General features: G+C 59.7%; 2 protein-coding genes across 10 annotated transcripts in view; both read right to left on the reverse strand.

The window, feature by feature from the left end:
* CACNA1G (calcium voltage-gated channel subunit alpha1 G) overlaps positions 1–4,331 on the reverse strand; it is a 61,918-nt gene extending 57,587 nt beyond the window's left edge. For all 9 annotated transcript variants that reach the window (XM_053911609.2, XM_053911607.2, XM_053911605.2 and 6 more), the window contains exon 1: positions 3,648–4,331. In XM_053911609.2, the coding sequence (XP_053767584.1) occupies positions 3,648–3,889 (242 nt within the window). In that variant the 5' untranslated portion in view covers positions 3,890–4,331. The remainder of the gene's footprint in view (positions 1–3,647) is intronic.
* Positions 4,332–9,630: 5,299 nt separating this feature from the next.
* Positions 9,631–16,432, reverse strand: SPATA20 (spermatogenesis associated 20). Its single transcript, XM_024573238.3, has 15 exons — positions 16,293–16,432; positions 16,132–16,196; positions 15,799–15,953; positions 15,580–15,723; positions 15,288–15,489; positions 14,815–14,945; positions 14,610–14,714; positions 14,341–14,415; positions 14,033–14,242; positions 13,752–13,944; positions 13,256–13,424; positions 12,780–12,991; positions 11,080–11,279; positions 9,948–10,028; positions 9,631–9,816 (listed from the first exon to the last, which is right to left on the reverse strand). Exons 1-15 carry the CDS (start codon positions 16,415–16,417, stop codon positions 9,646–9,648), a joined length of 2,238 nt encoding a protein of 745 aa, XP_024429006.2. The 5' UTR covers positions 16,418–16,432; the 3' UTR covers positions 9,631–9,645.
* Positions 16,433–19,565: the final 3,133 nt, after the last annotated feature.

Raw genomic sequence — 19,565 nt, forward strand, 5'->3', positions numbered from 1 at the left:
GAGAGGTTTCCAGCTGAACTGAAAACTGAAGCCTGAAGAAAGGCAGCCAGCCCCACCCAGAGACAGAGACGTGAGACAGAGACACAAGAGAGCCGGCCTGCTGGAATCTTTGGAGAGGAAATAGGCCAGAAATCTGATTCAAATGTCTGTGGCTGTGTGTGTGTGTATGTCTGCGCGTGTGAGCATTTGTGTCTGTCGCCATCCGGGCTGAGGCAGGCAGGGTGGGGTGAGAGCTGGGGCGGGAGCAGGCAAGGGGTGAGGGGTGTGTGGTGGGGGTGATCCCTGGAATGACTCCAACCGGCACTGTGGGTGATGGGGAGTCCCCCCAAAGTGCTGTGGAGTAGAGTGAGTATGCCTCCCAGACGGTGGGCCTGGGACAAAAAGAGTGCCAGGGGGTGCTCTGGCCGCCCCAGTCCTATTCAATTCCCCAGCCCCCAGCCCTTCTCCTCAGAACCCCCTTTGGGGAACCCTGGGTTCACAAATTGGTAGAAGGCATTGGGGAGGAGACAGAAAGCACACCCTCTCCTATTTCCTCTGAGGACCAAAATGGAGGTTTCTCCCTAGGTAAGAGAAACAGGCAAACTTGGGGCACTGGGACAGGGGCAAGGAAAGCTCCAGAAATTCCAGGTACCCCTCCCCTCCAGACACACACGCTCAGACACACACAGTGACGCAGTCACACACGCACACTCACTTCTGGAAGCCATTAGGGCTCCTGCCCGTTCAGGCCTTCCCCTTCTCCTCCCCCAACTCCTGGCAGGCTCCCCTCTCTCCCTCTGGCCCCCCCTCCCCCTCTCAGCATCCCAAATGCCAGCCTGTGATTTCCAAATGAGAAAAAGCTGTGCTGGGCCCTGAGCTTGGAGAAACTCCTACACAAACTTCCAGCTGTGACACAACAGCCGGAGAGGGAAGCTCAGGACCTCCTGGGGGGGCGGGGGGAATGCACCCTCTCACACTTGAAGAGACACAGACTGGCAAGCCCACCACCCTTCCCTGTAACCTGGTGGGTGGGGGGGCTTTCTGACTCTCAATTTACTGTCTGGAAGTCTCCCCAGTACCAAAATGTGAACTTCCCAGCCCCTCCTTTATTCGCTGCCCTCCTTCCCTCCCCAACACACACACACACACACACACACACACACACACACACACACACACACACACACCCTCCACCTAGGTCTAGATCTCCTGTCTAGGAAACCTGGTCTCTTAAAGAAGCTAAGAGAGGAAGAAACCTGAAAGGAATGCCAAGAAGAGTCTAACTAGCTTCAGCTAGTTGGGGGGAGGTGTCCTTAGGTCTCTCAGGCTCAGAGGTGCAGAGAGGAACCTTGTGGAATCAGGGAAGGTTTTCAGAAACCAAAAAGACAGCAAGGGGAGCACTGAGGCCCAGAGTCCATTCAGAGCCCCTCTGGCAGTAAAAATACAGGTTTCCCTTAACACTTGGGTACAGTGGAGTGGTGGGGGTCACCTAGGAAGCCGCCTTGCCCAGAAATGGTTCTCAGCCCACCCTCAGCCAGTCTAACCTAAGGGGCTTGTCCAGACCTAGTGATGCCATGGCCCACACCCCAACGCCCACCCCGGAGGAAAGCTTGCTCCCCCACCCCCAACGTGAGCACTGGGCTCCTACCTCTCTTCTCATTCCAGCCCTCTCCACTTGCCCCTCCAAGAATGCCTCCAGGAGGAAATCTGCCCAGATCATCCACTAGCACCTGGAGTTAGGGCAGGTGGGGAAACGCTAGCCAAGAGATCAGGTTTTTGTGGAGGGGGAGGGAAATGGGAGAGATCTCTCCACCTGCTCTGGACCCCTAAGGAGGGAAAGGGGCTGGTGCTTTTTCTCATTCATGGAGAAGGTGGGTAGTTAAGGGTGGAGAGGAAGAATGCCCAGGGCCCATCCTTCTCAGAGGCATCTGCTCCCCACCTCCATCTCTGCCACAGAGAAAGGGGCCTGGGGGCGGGGGTGGAGGTGGGGAAAGAGTCAGAGCCCATTCAGCAGGTCTAGACCTCTGAGGCCCCCGCCTCTCTTCCCGCAGCTCAGAGAGAAAGGAAGAAGGGGCAGGAGATAGAGAGAGGGTGTGATGAGGGGGCTTCCTGAAGACCCACGGGGTGTACAGGATGGGGGTTGGGGGACCCAAGCTCACATTCCTGCTTTGCGCACTGGCGGCAGCAGAGCTGCAGAGAGTGACAGCAGCACCAAGCTTCCCCCCACCCCCGACTTCCCCAAAGCAGAGTCCCGGTTGGGCTCTCAGGGGTTACAAGGGAGACCTGCAGTCTCCCGCCCCGGGTCTCAAAGAGCCCCTGAGCTGGGAGGAAGGAGCCAGGAGAAGCTGTCAAGACCTGGGATGGCAGTGCACCCTCACCCCTTTCCTTCCGGCAGTGGTGGGACCCGCCCGGGAGCAAGGGAGCAAGGAGCCTGGCATTAGTCAAGCGTCGCTTTGTGCTAGTGGCTTAGGAGGAGAGGCCATGGGGATGAGCGGGCTGGAGTCTCCCATACCACTCCAGACTGGGCAGAGGCTAGGTAGGGGGGCAGTGCTAAATCTAATCCCCTGGAATTCGGGGCTTGCCTTCCACAAACCCATCCAAGAAGCAGACACTGGGGTGGTGGACCCAAGTCCACCTTAGTGAACTGGCCTACTGTCTCAACGTTCCCCCACCCCCACCTCAGTACTTTCTTGAAGGGCTGTGGTCTCCCATACCTGCTCTGTGATCCAGCGGGAGTACTCTTTATTTGCAAAAGGGAATGGATAACTTAAACCAGCTTAGTCCCATCCCCCGCTTGCCAAAGCTCTAGCCACAGTCTTTCCCTCCACAAGAAAAAAATCTAGCACAAAACTCCCAACCCAACCTTAAGCAGCCCGCATTAAATGAATTGTGGAGAAGGGAGGCACTCTGGCACCAGACTCCAGCCGAAAGGGTCCCTACTCCGGTTCTGGGGGCAGACAGCTTCCCCCACCACATCTTGTTCTCATTCTGCGCCCCTGACATCAGCCGCCGCCGGAATCTCCTTGTTGTGCCTCCAACCCGCGGGGGGCGAAGGGGGGTTAGGACCTGGTCCCCGCGCCGCCCCCAACATTTCCTTCTGGGTCAGTAAAAAAACCCTCCCCCTCAACGACCAGGTGTGGGGGTTGGGGGGATCAGACCCTAGAATCCACAGCAAACTTTGGAGCAGGGGCAAAAGGGAAACCCAGGAGATTGCGGTCCCCCCTCCCCCGTCCCCGCAGCTTCCTCCCCACCCCACCCCCCAAACTCGGAAACCAAACCCAGCTCGCTAACCAGCGGCGGGCGGAGTAGAAATCCCAGGCTCCCGAAGCTTCCCACATCTGGAGGATGACGACCCTCCCCTGCCCACATCTGGAAAGCATCCAGCTGCAAACCAACGGGGCACGTCTCCTCTCTTTTCCTGGCCCGGATCCCAACCCCCCAAGGAGAACTGAGGTGTGTGGACCGAGGTGGGGTTCACCGGGGTATCTGCCAAACCTGCTCGCGTCTCTGCTCCCCCTCTGACACCCCCTCCCCTCCTTGGCAGCCCCCCTCTCATTTTACCACCTTCCAGGCTCACCATGCCGACTCACCTGGCTTTGGGTCCCCTCCGGCGGTGCGGCCCGCCCCCCTGCGGACCCCCCAGACTGGCCGTCGCGCCCCGAGGATATGGATTACAGACGGTGCGGAGACACCAGCTCCGCGGGCGGCTGTCCTGGCTCAAGTAGAAGAAGACCACCGGGGCCAGCGCCGGGTACGGCAGCCCCTCTGCCTCGGAGTCCGCGCTGCCCGGGTCCTTTTCCGCCGACCCCGGCCCCGGCCGGCCCCCAGCCCCCGACAGGTCGTTGAGCCGCAGGAAGCTCCGGGGCTGTCCTGACTCCTCGGCGCCCACTCCATCCTCCTCCTCGTCCATCCTCTGGCCAACAGGGGCCCCGGGCGGTCTCGAGAGGGGTGAGAGGCGCCCCTCAGAGAAGGTGTCCTCACGCAACCGGGGGGCTCCGGAGGGGGCGCATCTGGGGGGCTCTAGGGCGCAGGCTGAGGCCCCGGGAGGGCCAGTTCAGCCCAGCTCCCCCAGCCCGCAGGGGCATGCTGCCCGCGGGGCGCCGGGTCTCAGGCAAGCACCTCCCGGCTCGAGTCCCGCTTCCCCAGGGCCCCTGGGGCCCCCTGGGCCAGCCGGCCGGCTCCCCCTCACTTTGTTCCGGCTTCTTCGCTTAGCGCCTAGGCTCCGGTCGCCCGATTCGGCGCTACCTTCGGCGAAGCTGCCCCGGGAGGGGAAGAAAGAAGGGGGGCGGAGGGCGGGGGTCCGGGGAGGGACACCCCCTCTTCCCGCGCCGCAACTGGAGCAGGATCTAAGGGGTCAGCATCGTCCCGGCTCCGCGCCAAAGACGGCGGGGGGAGGGGAGGAGGGATCTCTTTGGGGGTGGGTTTGGAGAGGGTGGGGGCCGGCTCCTTCCTCCGCCCCGCGGCGGGCTCACGGTCCGGGAGGGGCGGGGAGACCGTGGGGGGCAGTCCCGGGCGGGGGTGGAGGCGGGGATGCAGCCACGGCGGTGGCTGCCGCTGCCTTAGCTTTCGCCGGCGCCACTGCCTCCTTCTCCGGCCGAGACGCGGAGCGAGCTAGCGAAAGCCGCGGCTTAGGAGCCCGGCGCACACCACAGCTGGATCCCTCACTCCAACTTCAAGCCTCGGCCCCGCCTCTCCCCAGCCAGCATCGCAGCCAATCGCCGCGAACCGTCGACCCCGAGCTGCGTGCCTATTGGCCGACCGCCGTGGCAGTGCGGGAGGGGGCGCCCCGAGAGAGAACCACAGCTGGAATCCCGTTCCCACCCCAAAGCCCAGGACCGCCCCCCTCCCCTCCCCTTGCCCCTGGGTCCTTCCCCGCAGGCCCGAGCCAATTAGACGGCTACTCAGACCGAACCCACTTTCCTATTGGCCGCTGGGGTCTCCGGGACTCCCCGGGAGGAAGCCCCGGGAAATCAGAGTGTTCGGCGCGGGGTCCTGGGATAGCGCAGACAGCCCCCCAGCATCCTTTGTCCAAGACCGTTGAATTGGACGATAGCCGGAAGGCGGGGCTCAGCTCTGGGCGGGCGTGGAGAAAAAGGGAGGCGGACAGCCTGGGATGTGGAGTGTGACCAAGGTCCCAGAGCGAAATCTAGGTGGCCACCTGATTAATCGACCACCCTGGAGTGGAGCCTGGGAGCGGGACTAAGGAAGGAGGAGAGCGGGGCAGGGGTCCAGGACGCAGGGCTTCAGGCTGGAGCTAGTCTTGGGGAAACAGGCGGAGCCAAGGCAGGGGTGGGCAAGGTCTGGGCGTGGTCTCCAGCAACCTCTTGGGCTTGTTGATCCCGCTTCCAGTCCACTCCAACTATTTGACTCTGGTCTCCTAACCCTAACCCGCTGACCCTGACCTCACACGGACACTCCTGAGTTCATTCCCTCTGCTCCCAGGGATCCCATGGAAGGCGCGAATCCCACGCTGGGACTTCGCTCTGGAACACGTGGCCCGGGGCAGGTTACGCGGGATCCTGAGCCCGGATCCTCAAGAGCAGCTGCAGAGCAGAGATAAGCTCCTGCGAATTGACCTGGGCTTGGGGGAGTTTCGAGTGCGTGGGAAGGGGTGGAAGCCCAGAGCTGGGCTTTGCCGACTCTTAACCTGCCAAGTTGCACCTACCCCCCACTCCGTGCTTCAATTTCTCCCTCCCAAGTTCCGGTATGGTTTATGGGGAGGCTGCTCGCAGGACAGGAATTTCTCGGGGCTGCTCTCCTCGCACACCTCCATCCTACCAAGGAGCGGGTCCACGCACGGCCAGACCCCGGCCCCCGCCCTGCCTCGCCTTCCCGAGTCCCGAGCTCGGTAAGTCACAGTTCCCGCTAACTGCCACCTCAAAAGGCTGTGGGTATCAGGCAGCAGAGCGCCGCGGGAGTGCTGGGCGCTGGATGAGGTGGGTAGGGGAGGGCATCGAGGATTAGAGGTCGGAAAGCACTTTCCGACGTGTGCGAAAGATAGGGCGGAACCAAGCAGGTTGTCCTCCCAAGACTTCGGGGCGCGCGCACCACTGCGGAGAGGCAGAGGTACAGACTAAATGACCTCCCGCACCCTCCTCTTCCCCCTCCTCCCCGGCGTTCTAGGATCCCTCAAGGCTGCGCCACTAGCGCAGCGCCCTACCCCACCCCACCCCCGCCCCGCGCCTTCCGCCGCTTGGGGTGGGTGTCTCAGTTCCCTCCCGGGCGGGTTGCGGGAAGTGCGATGGGGAGGGCAAAGCTGCTGCTGTGCCATCGCCTCCCTGGTAGTCCTTTCGCCGAATCCGGGCACCGGGTTGTGTAAATGAGGCCGGGCTCATTTGCATTTCATGCTAATGAGCAGATCCCTTAAGTGCTTCTTTCTCCTGGCGGGAGCCTCTGCTCTCATTCTGCGTGTGCAGAGCCAGAGTCTTGAAGTCGCAGCGGTCTTCTGGGATAGGGGCCTATTTATGGTTGGCTCCGTGTGTCTGACACCTTCTTCCCTCCCGCCGGTCCGCAGTCTGCCGGGTCGGCCTGCCCTCCCCGGGCCGTGTCATGAGGCCTAGAGAAGGTAGTGACTCTAATCACCCCCTTTTTGCAAGGGGAAAATGAGGCCAGAGAGGCTTGGTCACGTTTCCTGGTGGTCAGCAGGCGTAACACCTTCAACCACCATCCAGGCCACCCCGGACTTGGGGCTGAGCTCTGTTCTAGAACTTAAGCAGAAAGGGGAGCAGACACAGGCACCATCAGGACAAACTGAGACCCAGATTTACCTCCCTGGGCTACGGGTCTGAGGTGTCCTGCTACCTAAGGCATCCTGGTCTCTGTTCATGGCTCCAGGGGACTCTGATAATCTGCTTCTGGGGTGTTTAGCCAGAATGGGGGAGGGGAGACAGGAGACAGGACCCACACAAAAGGCAAAGGAATCCTTGACATCTTTAACTCCCGCCCTCCAAGCTTCATCTCTGACATCACCTCCTCAGAGCGGCCTTCTTTCAGCAATTTCACGGTGCCCAAGTGCCAAGGTGCTGAGGTGCGGAGGACACAGCACTGAGCCAGACAGGAGCCTGGAACCTCATAGCACTTTGCCTAGGCTGGGACTAGATGCTTACGTTTGTAGGCATCTAGTTTGATAATGAAATGATTATCCTTCTCTCGGTTCTATGTCCCCTGAGGGCAGGGGCTATGTCCATTTCACTCCTTGGGGCTTAATCCAGTGTTTGGCACATAGTAGGTGCTTAATAAATCTGCTATGTTAGATGAATGAATGAATAACCTCAGTCAGAGAGAGGGAATGAGAGGGACAAGAAATTCCTTTCTTTGGGCCCCAGTTTCCCCAATCAAGTAGTTAGGCCTAAGTGTTCTCTAAGATCTCTTCTGGGTTTGAGGGAGCGCCCCCATAGAGGCACTGCCAGCAGCCCCTCCAGCCCTCTCCCCTTTCCGCCTCCCTCACAGCCTGGCTGGCTTCCTCAGGAACCGAGATAATCTTCCCATCTGTGATGCTCTCTGCTCAGCGATGATACATTGTTCCATTTAGTCACCTCACAGCCTTGGGAGTTGGGTGGTGGTTGTCCCATTTTTTACATACAGAAACCGAGGCTCAGAGAGATGAAATTACTTAAGGGACTGCCCTAACCACAGGGCCCTGCCTCCAATGGCCCTGGCCCCCAGCTCCTCCATGACAGTGCTGCCGGGCAGAGCAAGGAGCATTAGCCAAGAGGGACCAGCATGAGGAAGACAAGCTACAGTCTTAAAATCCCACATATGAGCAAGACTTACGCTCAGACTTGCCCTCTTTAGAAAATGCTAGCACTCCCCAGAGAACTAACCCTTTCAGGCCCCACCTCCTTCCTCTGAATCCACTTACAGAATCCCAGTGTCAGGTGCCTGTCTGGTACCAGCGGAGGGGAAAGAGGAGACACAGAGCAGAAGGAACCCTGGAAGGAGGGACAGACGACACCAAATGCATCCTCCCTCACAGCTGTGCCCAGGCCTCCTGGGCGGGAGAGGAAGCCTGGGTGATCTTTACTGCACCCTGAAGGCCCCAGAAAGAACCGATGTGCTGAGCGGTCTCAGGCCAATTTCTCTGAGGCTTGAATATGTTTATCTGTATGAGGCCAAAGGTACCTGCCTTGTCACCTCATTCGTGAAAATCAATGGTACATCAGAGACAAGAGGACTTTGCAAACTGCCTAGACCTTCCCAAAGCCAAGGCTGGGACTGCCAAAAAGGCCACCTGCGCTTCACAACACCCCACCCTCCCTCCTCGCTGCCCCCAGACTAGGCTCCATGTGCCCAGCCCTCAGATTTCCTGGCAGCGCTGAGCAGACTCCAGCCAGAAAGGGGACAGCTGACCTTGTTGGCCGGAGCCCTAATCCCCTCCAGATGGGCCGGTGTCTTGCACCAAGGGCCCAGCTAAACCCTGGTCCCAGTGACCATGCGTGGCTGTGTGTGACTGTGCCTGGGGGATGGCCATGGTCCTCAGGAGACCTTGGAGTGACTCGGCCCAGCCTCCCAGCTCCTTTGCGCCCTATTCCTTCTCACCGCTGACATCCCTACAAGCAGAGCCCTCATTCAGGCGGTGTCCTGCAGCTTCTGGGTATCCGCACTACGTGGCTGCGGCTACAAGGGTGCCCAGGCTCGCAGACCCCTGAAGGTCTGGAGTGGGGAAACAGTGCCATCCCCTCCTCCCTGCCTGTCGGCCCCATCCCCCTACCTCTGCCCTTCCCAAGGCACGCCTCCCAGTCCCCTTCCCACAGTGGAAGCTCAATGGGGTTTCTGGGGCCTGTGAAGAGGTGGGTGCCAAGAATGAGACTTGTATCTTCCAACATGGAGGGGACAGGAAGAGGTCACAGCAAGGCACCAGCTTTCCTTACAGCAGGAAGAACTCAGATTTGGAGAGGGACTTCCAACTCAACAGATGTTCCAAATGAAGAAAACTCTTGCCCTGGCCCAGCTCATGTGCAAGCTGGGGATGGGCAACATGGCCTCCTGCAGGAAGGCTTCAGCTCCATCCTGGCGAGGCCGAGGGCTGGATGGACACCCCAAAAGAAACGCCCTTGGTCCTGATAACAGCAGCTCCCACAGTGTACTGGAGTGTGTGCAAATGTGGCCATGCCATGAAAAGTAAAGGCTCATAGAAAGCATCCTCCTGCCCCTTTCCCAGCTTTAAACAGAAGACAATAGAAAGGCGGGGCAGGCTCCTCGCTTAACCCCACCTGAGCGCAAGCCCTGGCCTTTCCCCTCCTGGGCAAGTCCACGTCCCCACCCCCACCTCCACCCCTGGAAGTCATTACCGGTCCCCTGACCTCAGTTACATCCACACCACAATGACAGTGGCCAGGGGGTGGGGTCATCCTGGTGACCTCTGAAAGCAAAGGAGGAATTCAAGAAGGCAGAGGGGTCAGCTAGGGGCTCCCAGAGGGAGGGGCCCTAGACTGCTGGGTCCCAGGCTGGAGCCCAAGGACCCTCTCTCGTGAGCAAGGCCCAGGCCCTGAGGTTCCCACGGCACGCTGTCAAGTTTATTTCAAGGTGAGTGGATGCCCATGGTGGGGAAAGAGGATGGGCAGGTCGCCTGGTGACAGGGTACCCATGGATGGCCACAGGCTCTGCAGGGCCCTGCAGGGCCCAGCCTCTGTTGGATGGGGGAGCTGTGCCCAGGGGGCCAGGCAATCACTGATGCAGCAGTTTTCTCAGTTCGCTGGGCTCGGTGATGGGCATGGAGCAGGCTTGATTCTCACACACGTAGGCGGTAGCCCGGTCTTCTAGCTTCCGCAGGGTATTCAGAAAGGGCAGCTGGCGGGACAGGAAGCTGGAGGGGTCCCCATCAGCCAGAATTAGCACCTGGGGTAGCGGCAGATGAGAAAGGGTCACCTGGGGCCTCTGGGGCACTGGCAGGACGCCCTGGAGGATCCCTCTCCCCAGGCCTTCTGGGGGGCTGATGGGAGAGGGTGGGGCGAGCTCACAGCGCGAACCTTGTTAGGGATGTAGATAGAGTGGACGCACTGCAGCAGAGCCTTGGTGTCCTGGGCCTGGGGGTCCCCACAGATGACAATCTGGCCACAACAGAAAGGCTGCTCAGGGACCCCCAACCGTAGGGGCCCCAGCCCCCTCTCACCGGGCACCCTCAAGTGTCAGGTGCAGGGGGGCTGGACCCAGATCTACCAGGGCTTCCCCATCGTTCCTCCACCCCCGTACATCCCTAAGAAGGAATGAGACTCAGCGCAACATCCCCCAGAACCTGAGGAGGCTGCCTCAGATTCACTGCTGGGCGGGTGGGAACACACACACACACACGTGCACACACGTGCATGTGCAAATGCACGAGGTGGTGGTGGTGTGCACAGAGGTAGAGATACAGTCATGGGGAGAAACAGTATGGGCAGAGACGCCTGCACACACACAGAGACATGGTGCAGTGATAGACACACCAACACAGAGCCCGTACACAGGGAGATGCAGAGTCATCACAGAAGCGCAGGTAGAGGCAGACACCACACACGGGAGGACGAACAATGGACATGCACAGGGCGAGATGCACAGGCAAGCACGCTAAGGTCAGCAGGCAAACCTTAACGCAGGGCACACTCACGCAGACAGGCAAACCACCCCTGGAAAAAACTCGCACCAGCACACACTCAGAAAAGCAGACACACAGTCACACACCTCCAGGCGTGCACGCACAGCAATAACACACATAGAAACATATGTGCAGATAAGTGTATTTCTGCAAACATACCAACAGACCCAACTTCCTAGTACACGGAGACATGAAGAGAAACATTTCACCAACCATGGGGACCCCCCAACCATAGGGGCCCCTGCTCTGAGAGCCCCAGCCATAGGAACCCACAGAGGCGCCTGCCTGCACCAGAGGCCTCTCAGACACACCCTCCCACAGACTCCTCCACCTGCTCAGAGCAGCCCTTACAGGTGTTCCCGCAGAGACACCCACACACACATACTCCTAGATAGCCACACACTCACAGACAGATGGATGCTCTGGGGGACGGCTCCCGAAGCCCCACCCCATGTCCCCAAACCCCCACTGTGGCTCTAGCTTCCCTCCCACCCAGGGTCCCCACCCAAGTGCCCTCAACACCCCACCTGCTTGAGGGTCTGCTGGTGAGCCGAGAGGGCTCGGACCATCTCAGGCAATGCGACAGGGACACGGCGCATGCGCTCGGAGAAGGCGGTCAGCAGGCACACACACTTGTCTATCCAGTCCTTGTGGCCCGTGAAACCGTGCAGCCGAAGTAGGTTGTGGGCCGACACGGAGTTGGCGCTGGGCTCTGCGCCGTCCTGGTCTGCAGGGTGCGGGGGGGGGGGGGGGGGGGGGGGGGCAGAATCATAAGGGAGGGGCCCTGGGTTGCAGGACCCAGCCCTAGGACTGTGGCCAGGGTGGCTAGGGAGATGGGATGGAGAAGAGTCCCTGCCCACCCACCGCGGCCCAGGTCTGAGTGGATGCCAGCACCAGCAGCTCTTGCTCCTCTGCTCTCCCACACACACACTCGACTCCCCTGCCCCTGGATGCACTGTTGGTTCCTGGCTCCCCCATCTCACTGCTGACAGCTCCATCCAACCACCCAGCTGCTCCAGCCAGAGTGGCATCCTCCTTGCCCCTCCCTTCCTTTATCTCACCTCCCACTTCTAATTCCTCTGAGATCGCTGAGTCTGCAGCCAGAATAGACCCAGATCCTCTGCCTCTCCCTTCTCACACGTTTCCCTTGTCCCAGCCTTTGCCAGCATTAATCTGGGCTGAATGTCATCAACAAACAGCCTCCTAACTGGGCTCCCTGTTTCCCCTGCCCCCATCCCTTCTCCACCATCAATCAGAGTGACATGCTTAGATCTAACCAGAGCAGGTCACAGTCCTCTTAAAACTCTTCAGAGCCTTCCACTCCTTGCCATGCCTACGAGACCTTGCAGGGCTCGGGGAGCCAGCCCCCCTCCTCCCCTGGGCACTCTCCCCTCACAGGCTGGCCTCTGCTTCCATCCTCCATGGTGCAGGCTGACCTTTCCAAGCCTCTCACAGGCTGTTCCCTCAGTCTGAAATCCCCCTGCAACTCCTCTGTGACCACAGGGCCCCATCTTGTCCTTTGACTCTTGGTTAAATGACACGTCACTGGTTTTATCTAGACTCCCTCCAGCTGAGTTAGGCCCCACTGTTGTTCTCTCTCATTGCCTTTCATTCATTCAACTAATGTTTATTGAGCACCTATTATGTGCCAGGCCTGTGCAAGACCCTGGGGATACAGCAGTGACAAAGTCCTGCTCTCAAGAGCTTACATTTGGGGACTTGTGCCTCCAGACCAGACACATCAGGGGATGGTAGGCACTACTGAGAAGGGAGACCTCCTGTAATACTTCACGGCACTCACAATTTTAACTATGCATTTGCATTTTTGCATTAAGTATTACTATTTATTAGTTGTCTCCTCTACTGCTCTTAAAGCTTCATGAGGGGAGGGGCCAAGTCAGCCTCATTCAGTACATGAACCCAGGCACATCAGTGACTGGGGAGAGCGTGCTCACAGAATAGTTAAACTAATCTTTACATCGACCCTGTAAAGGCAGTACCAATGTTAGCTCAATCTCGCGTATTAAGAAACGGAGGCTCTGAAATAGGAGACCAGCCCGAAGTCACTTGATTAATAATAGTAAGTGGTGAAGATGTGAACCCAGGAGGACCCGGCCCCTACCCACTCTGGCTCTTCACCACCACACTGAGCTTACACCTCCCGCTGGGAAAGTCAAGCCCCAGTTGGGTCCAGGAAAGCCGACCAGCTCTGCATGTGCTGACTGACCGTCCTTCAGACGCAGGGGCAGACCGGCCCCCAGCTCGGCCTCACTGCAGAAGTAGCCGCCACCACGAGAGTCCCAGAAGAGCCTGTCTTGCGTATCCTGCAGCCTCAGAGCCCACTCGAGCCACGCGCTCTCCAGCGAAGCCTCGTAGAGGTCCAGCAGGCCCCGCACTACAAAGGCATAGTCCTCCAGGAAGCCCCAGCAGGGTGGGTTGCTGAGGGGACAGGCATCAGGGGAGGGGAGAGAGAGGCTTTCAGAGAGGAAGCACTTTTCTTGCATTACTTCATCGAACACTAGAAATCTACCTCTCCGGTGGGTACCATGAGCCCGCTTCCCAGATGAGCCAGTGGGCCCAGGAAGGTCAAGAGCTCACGGCAGGCAGAGGGCAGAGCCAGCACTGGAGTCTACCCAGAGGGGAGGAGATGGGCAGAGACAGGCCTGGGCTGCCCAGGGAGACAAGCCTTCTCCGGACCCCCACCTGTGCTCCACGGTTCCCCCAGAGCCTGCGTAGCAGGTCCGCATCAGGCGGCTGCTGGCCACGTCAAACATGTGTCGCTTCAGGAACTTGGCACCATTGGTGGCGTAGTTGATTAGCCTCTCCATACCCAGGACAGCTCCCGTCACTGCGTAGCCAGACACCATCAGTCCTGGAGGGAGGAGACGCCAGTGGTTACAAGCAGCTGGCCAGTGCCCTCCGGGTAGGCCCCTCCCTGCCGCCCTAACTGCCCTGAAGCCCAGATGCCTCTTTGGAGCAATTCAGTGAGTGAGTAGGACTTGGGCTCCAGTACCAGGCAGGACTGGGCTACTAGCCCCTGGTTGTGACCTTGGGTGAGTTACTCAATTCTGAGCCTCCATTTGGAGATAATAAAACTGATAAGGGAAAAATCAATACATGGCAGCTGCCTGACACACACAAGGGGCCTTGTGAAGGGTCATTTTATAAGTGGATTAGGCTTCAGACACGACCACCGCACCATTCCAGGCGGCCAGCATCTTGCTGTCCAGGTGCGGCTTTGGCCGATGTTTGCGGGCCTGGAAGAGCTTCTCCAGCCCTGTGTCGAGCAAGGTCCGTACGGCCTCCACCTCCAGACCAAAGCGGGCGGCGGTCAGCTCCAGAGAATACCGGACGGTCAGCACGTTCTGGCCCTGCAGCTCCCCCTTGGGGTCCTGAGGAAAACAGCCCTTGTCTGAGAGTGTCCACTTGCCTGTCTGCCTGTCCAGCTTCAGGACCCTCCATGCCCCCAGGAGCCCTTACCTGACTGGGGCTGATGTTGCCGGCCTCTGTGAGCCCATAGTGCTTCATGAGGAGCTGGCCGGAGGTCAGCGGCTCGGTGGCGCCAGGCACGGGCTCTGGGAGCAGCTGCTGGACCTCTTTGACGGTCCATACGTAGAAGGCGCCCTCTTTGGGCCGCGTGCCCCGCTCCGGGGGCGAGTCTGCATCCTCTGCACTGTAGAAGCCCCCAGACTGTGGGGAGGGGAGAGTTGGCTGGCCCCAGCCTGCCGTGCGGTGAAGGCCCCCGAGCCCTCCCACTGCCAGGCCCGCCTGCCTCAGTGGACACACACCCGGTGGCTCAGGTTCCGAGTTACATACTGCAGGATGCCTTTGGCCACGTCGGAATAGAACTCGTCACCAGAGATCTGAGGGAGACGAAGGAGGCTGTCAACAGAGGCGCCTGGGGCAGCAGTCAGCCTCTCCCAGGAAGTGAGGAGGGAACCTGGGTACTGGGCTTATGGAAGGGGATAGGGGCTGAGGTCAAGGGGGAGCCACAGATCACCAGGAAGTCCTTGGGAGAGGCAGCCAGGGGTAGACAGACAGGCTGGGGTCGGGGTACCTGGAAGGCCTGTGAATAGGCCACCACGAGCTGCCCCTGGTCGTAGAGCATCTTCTCAAAGTGGGGGACGTGCCACTGGCGGTCCGTGGAGTAGCGGTGAAAACCCTGCGCCAGGCGGGACGTGGGTCTGGAGGCCGACCCCAGTCCCTGCCCCGACTCCACTGCCTCTTGCTGCCCCCTGCAGGGAGCGCCTAGCCCCACTCACCTGCCCTATGTGGTCTCGAATGCCCCCATTGGCCATCATTTTCAGGGTATGCAAGGCCATCTGCTGGGCCCGAGAGCCATCCTGGGTGAGCCGATGGCTGAGCCAGTAGGAGAACAGGAAGCTCAGGATCACTGCGGGCACCAAGAGCGGGTGAGAGGATGGGGGCACAGGGGGTGCAGAGCTGGCTGGTCAGCAGGCCTTGGGCCAGGCTGGGGTTAGGAGTTCACATAGCAGGCAGTCTCCCTGACAGGCTTGGGGCCAGGGGGTCAAAGGTGAACCCGTAGCACAGGAAGTCTATATCCAGGTCACTGTCAGGGTCACTGCTAGGGTCATAAGTCAGGTCTTGACCAGAGAGCTGCTGACAAGTGAGGGTAAGGACAGCAGGAGGTCAGCGGCCAGGCCATTGACCCGGACAGGCATCTGAACGTGGGGCTGGGCCGGGAGGGGCGGGGCGGGCAGAGGTGGGCTCTGACCCGGTGTGGGGAACTTGGGGGCCTCGGCGAAGCCGCCGTACTCCTCATCATAGCCCTCGTCCAGCTGTTGGAAGCAGCGGCTGTTCATGGTGGCAGCAGAGGGAGGCAGCTGGCGGTCACCAGTGCAGATCTCCGACCGGGCCAGCAGGGCTGTGGTGACGCGCTGGCTGTTTTCAAGCAAGGCACTCTTGTTCTGTTTCCACTGTGCAAGGCGGGGGCACACCTGGAGGTCAGCATGGGGTGGGGGCCCCTTGTTCCCTTGCCCTCGCCCCCCTCCCCCACGAACACCCACCTGCTCCCGTATTCTCAGCAACACGGTGCGGAAGCCAACTCGGGTTAAGCCATCCTCAGGGGGGAAGTAGGTGCCTCCCACAAAGGGCTGAAGGTTGGGAGTTAACCACACACTCATGGGCCAGCCCCCACCACTGCTGGTGGCCTGGTGGACAGAGGGTGAAGGTGAGGGGAACAGCCCCTGTGTCTGGACAATCCCCTCCATGGGAAGACCACTCACCTGCACGAAGGTCATGTACACCTTGTCCACATCTGGCCGCTCCTCCCGGTCCACCTTTACGCTGACAAAATCGTCATTGAGCAGGCGGCCAATCTCCTCGTTCTGGAAGGACTCTTCCTCCATCATGTGGCACCAGTGGCAGGTGGAGTACCCCACTGGAATGGGGCCGTGGGGCCACCGTGGAATGGGGGCCACAGTGACTGGTCAGAGGGGTGCCCAGCTGGACTGAAGAGGCCCTGACCTCTGGTTTCCTGGGAGTGCCCCAGACCTGGAAGACCCTTCCCCTACCCACCACCACTCCGCTCCCCATCCCAGGGAAAGCAGTTGCAGTACCTGAAAGGAAAATTGGCTTGTTTTCTTTCCTGGCCTTATCAAAGGCCTCCTGACCCCAGGGGTACCTAGGCCGGGCAGGGTGAGGCATCACTCACTAGCCTGGGGTGTAGCAGGGGTTGAAAGCCCCGCTGCCCCAGGAGGGGCATCAGGAAGGTACTCACCAGTCCACAGGGTTGTAGGCATGTTGGAGGAGGTGCGGCGACTTCTCGCTGATCAGGCGGTTGGAGACCTTCTGCGGTGTGGACTGGGAGCAGTTGGTGCGGCTTCCCTTCCCTCCAGCAGGCATGGACACTGAAGTGCTGACCGTCACACTTCGGTCCTTGTCCCGGGAGGAGCTACCCCTGGCACGATCAGGCGGGTCAGGCCAGGGGTCTCACCCCACCATCCCAGAGGCCTGCTGCACCCCATCCTGCCCTCTGGCACCCCCCCCAGAACCCCCTGCTCTCAGCCCAACCCACCTTTCTGAACCACGGGGGAGACTGTGGCCTTTGTGCTCCCCCTTGTGTTTTGGGGGTGGTGAAGAAAGGTGGCTCATTGGGGACTTCCTGCCAGGCTAGTCTCCCCCAACCTCTCAGACCTGGCGGTGGGGAGGATGACGCCTGTGAGGTCAGGGTGAGTCACAATGGGCAGAATGCTGGTTCAGGCTCCATTCTCTCCCCCTAACTGGGCCCCCTCCCCAGAGTGGTAGTGTTGGGGGTGTGTCTCTGGCACCCCTAGGTGTGTGATCTGGGCAGAAAAGTCTGCCTGCTGCTGGTGGCTGGACACGGCGAGAGTCGAGTCTGGGACTAGACCATGTTAGGGACAATGAGAGAAAATCAACAGAGAGGACTCCCTCACTCAACATCGACTGGCTGGATACTTCTGTGGGGCCAGGTCCTGTTCCAGACCCCCAGGACTGGGGAGGGGGGGCAGGGGGGATCAGAAACTGTCGTGGTCTCAAGGGGCTCAGCCTGGGAGGGTGGTGCTGCAGGGCGGCCTACATAATGACAGGCCCCTGCAGCAGTAAGGACTGTGACAGGAGAGCCCGGGGTGCTGTTACACCGGGACCTCTGGCCCCGCACTGAGGTTCAAGGAAGGCTTCCTGGAGCTGAGGTCAGAAGAGAGTCCCAGGAAAACCAGCCCTGCAGGCGGCAAGGGGGGTGGGGAGGGAAAGAGGGCAGGAGGGTGTTACTGCCAGGGCCAGGTCGTCCGAGCCGCCCAGGGGTCGTGAGGGGTCGGTGAGGGGTTGAGGCATGAACAGGCATTGAAGGCCCGCACCCGGGTGTCCGGCCCTGGAGCCCAGCAGGTGCAGGGCGCACTGCAGTGGCCCACTCGCCGGCATGTACCTGCGGCTGGGGGCGAGGCCGGGCCTGGCGCGGGGCTGCAGAAGGCCGCGGCACAGCCACATCTCCGTGGCTCAGCATGGCTGCTGCAGGTCGTGGGCCAGGGCATTGTGGACTGGGAGGGAGGGTGGGTGGGAGGCCTCGAGGGAAGAGCCTGGGCAGGGACCCTACCACAGGCAGGTCTTCACTGACCCTTTGGGCCGGTGGCTGGTCTCCGAGCGCCGCCCTGTGGTCGAACGTGGGATTACAGACAGAACAACATGGGACTGAGAGGACCGGGGTTTGGGCACAAAAGTGGGAGGACTTACCTGGGCTTACACCAGCTGCCTCAGGAGAAGAACGTGGAGGACTGCGAAGGATGCCAAGGCCGTGGAATGCCAGAGCCTTGGCTTATTTTGTCCAACCCTTGCTCATTTTACAAATGAGAAATGAGGCCGGAGCAGAAGGTAGGGTTTGTCGAGGCCCATCCAGCCAGTGAGCTTTGCCTATGTGCGCCTCTGCATGTCAAGATCCACCTACAATCCCACCCACTGCAGGAAGCCTTCCCTTGCTGATAATTGTGATAAATGTCCTATCACACACTTTACACACTTGTCTCATTTGCTACGCTCTGCCAACGTGAAGTGCCTACTGCCTGCCAGACACTCTTATCGGTACAACGGTGGGCGGAGGGAGGGCAAAGCCAATGCAACAGCCATACAAATGAATGCACAACCCCCACTGTGAGAAGTACAATGGCTAAGAACGATAAGGAAACTGATCTGGTGAGAGAGGCAAAGGGGGGAGACTTCCCTGAGGAAATCACATTTGTATAGCAGCCATCAAAGACAAAGAGGAAGGAGTACCCGGGAAGCAGGTGAGAGATGTGCAAAGGCTCTGGGGCCTAGCAGTGAGTCCGAGCTGAGGAACTGCCGGCCAGCCTGGCAGCAGGGGGAGCCAGGGGAAGACAGGCAGTAGATGAGATTAAGGTTGGGGCGGCCGGTGGGGGCCAAGCCCTGAGGAGTTTTGGTTATTGATAAGAGCAGAGTTAAGCTGTGAAGGGCTTTAGTCAGGGAAGTAACCCTGCACTTTGGAAAGCTCTCTCTGGCTTCCCAGTGGAAATGTACTAGAAAGGGGCAAGAGCAGCAGCAGGAGTGGTTAGGAGGCCATAAGAGGACTGGAGGAGCTGGTGGAGGTCCGCACCAGGTGGAGGGGGAGATAGAAGGGGATGTCTATAAAGGGGGAAAGATTGTCAGCACTGGCAGTGAGGGAGAAGGAGGTGTCAGGAGTGATTTGCAGGGTAGGGCTTGTGCTGTGTCCATTTGCTGATGAGGGGGTACAGGGAGAGGCTTAGGTGGGGGTTCCCGAGGTCAGTTTTGGACATGTTGGTTCGAGGTGCCCTTGAGATGTACATGTAGACATGATAAGGCTCTGGAATGTAGAAGACAAGCTGGTGGGTGAGAGGAATCGGGGTGGAGACAGTGTGGGCGTAGGAGAGGTCAGCCAGGAAGCCTGCAGCGAGAAAAGAGAAACAGGCTCAGACCTGGGCTTGGGAAACTCAGGAGTTCATCCAGGAAAGACAAGGGAGGAAATGGCCAGAGTGTCAGGGGAAAACCAGGAGAGGGTGGTACCCCAGAGGCAATGGGACAGATTTGCACGGAGGGAGGGTCAGTGTGGTCAGACTCCAGAGAAGCCAACTGGGATGGCACAGAAAAAGATCCACAGGCCTCAGCAACACAGACGTCAGTGGTGGGCTTGGCGGATGGTGTTCCAGTGAGGCGAGGCTGACAGCAGAGACTGATGGAGTGGGTTGGGGGGGTGGGGAGGGGAAAGGAAAGGGACATGGGCAGGATGGACACTTGATGTGAGGGGAAAGATACTTTCAAGATGGATGAGGCTAATTATGACAAATGCCAAGGGGAAGGATTTGGTTTGGAGGAGATGACTGAGGATGTGGAAAGAAATCGCTGAGAAGCTGGCATAACAAAAGGGTTGGCAGAGGAGGGTCTCGTGGATGTTCCCTGGGAGGAATGATGGTAAGATAAGAAAACAGGAAGCCTGCCTTGAATGTGGAGGAATCTGGAATGATGACACCTCCCTTGGAGTGTGACCGCGGATGAGGGTTGCTGAGAC

The sequence above is a fragment of the Desmodus rotundus genome, chromosome 9 (assembly GCF_022682495.2).
Source record: "Desmodus rotundus isolate HL8 chromosome 9, HLdesRot8A.1, whole genome shotgun sequence".
Classification (NCBI taxonomy): domain Eukaryota; kingdom Metazoa; phylum Chordata; class Mammalia; order Chiroptera; family Phyllostomidae; genus Desmodus; species Desmodus rotundus.

Coding starts and splice junctions, on each gene's coding strand:
- SPATA20 (XM_024573238.3), bottom strand. CDS start 16,417: ATGCCTGCTGGAGGGAAGGGAAGCCGCACCAACTGCTCCCAGTCCACA. Junction 15,490..15,579: donor TGCTGAGAATACGGGAGCAG/GTGGGTGTTCGT, acceptor CGCCTTGCACAG/TGGAAACAGAACAAGAGTGC. Junction 12,992..13,255: donor GGGGGAACCGTGGAGCACAG/GTGGGGGTCCGG, acceptor CTGTCCCCTCAG/CAACCCACCCTGCTGGGGCT.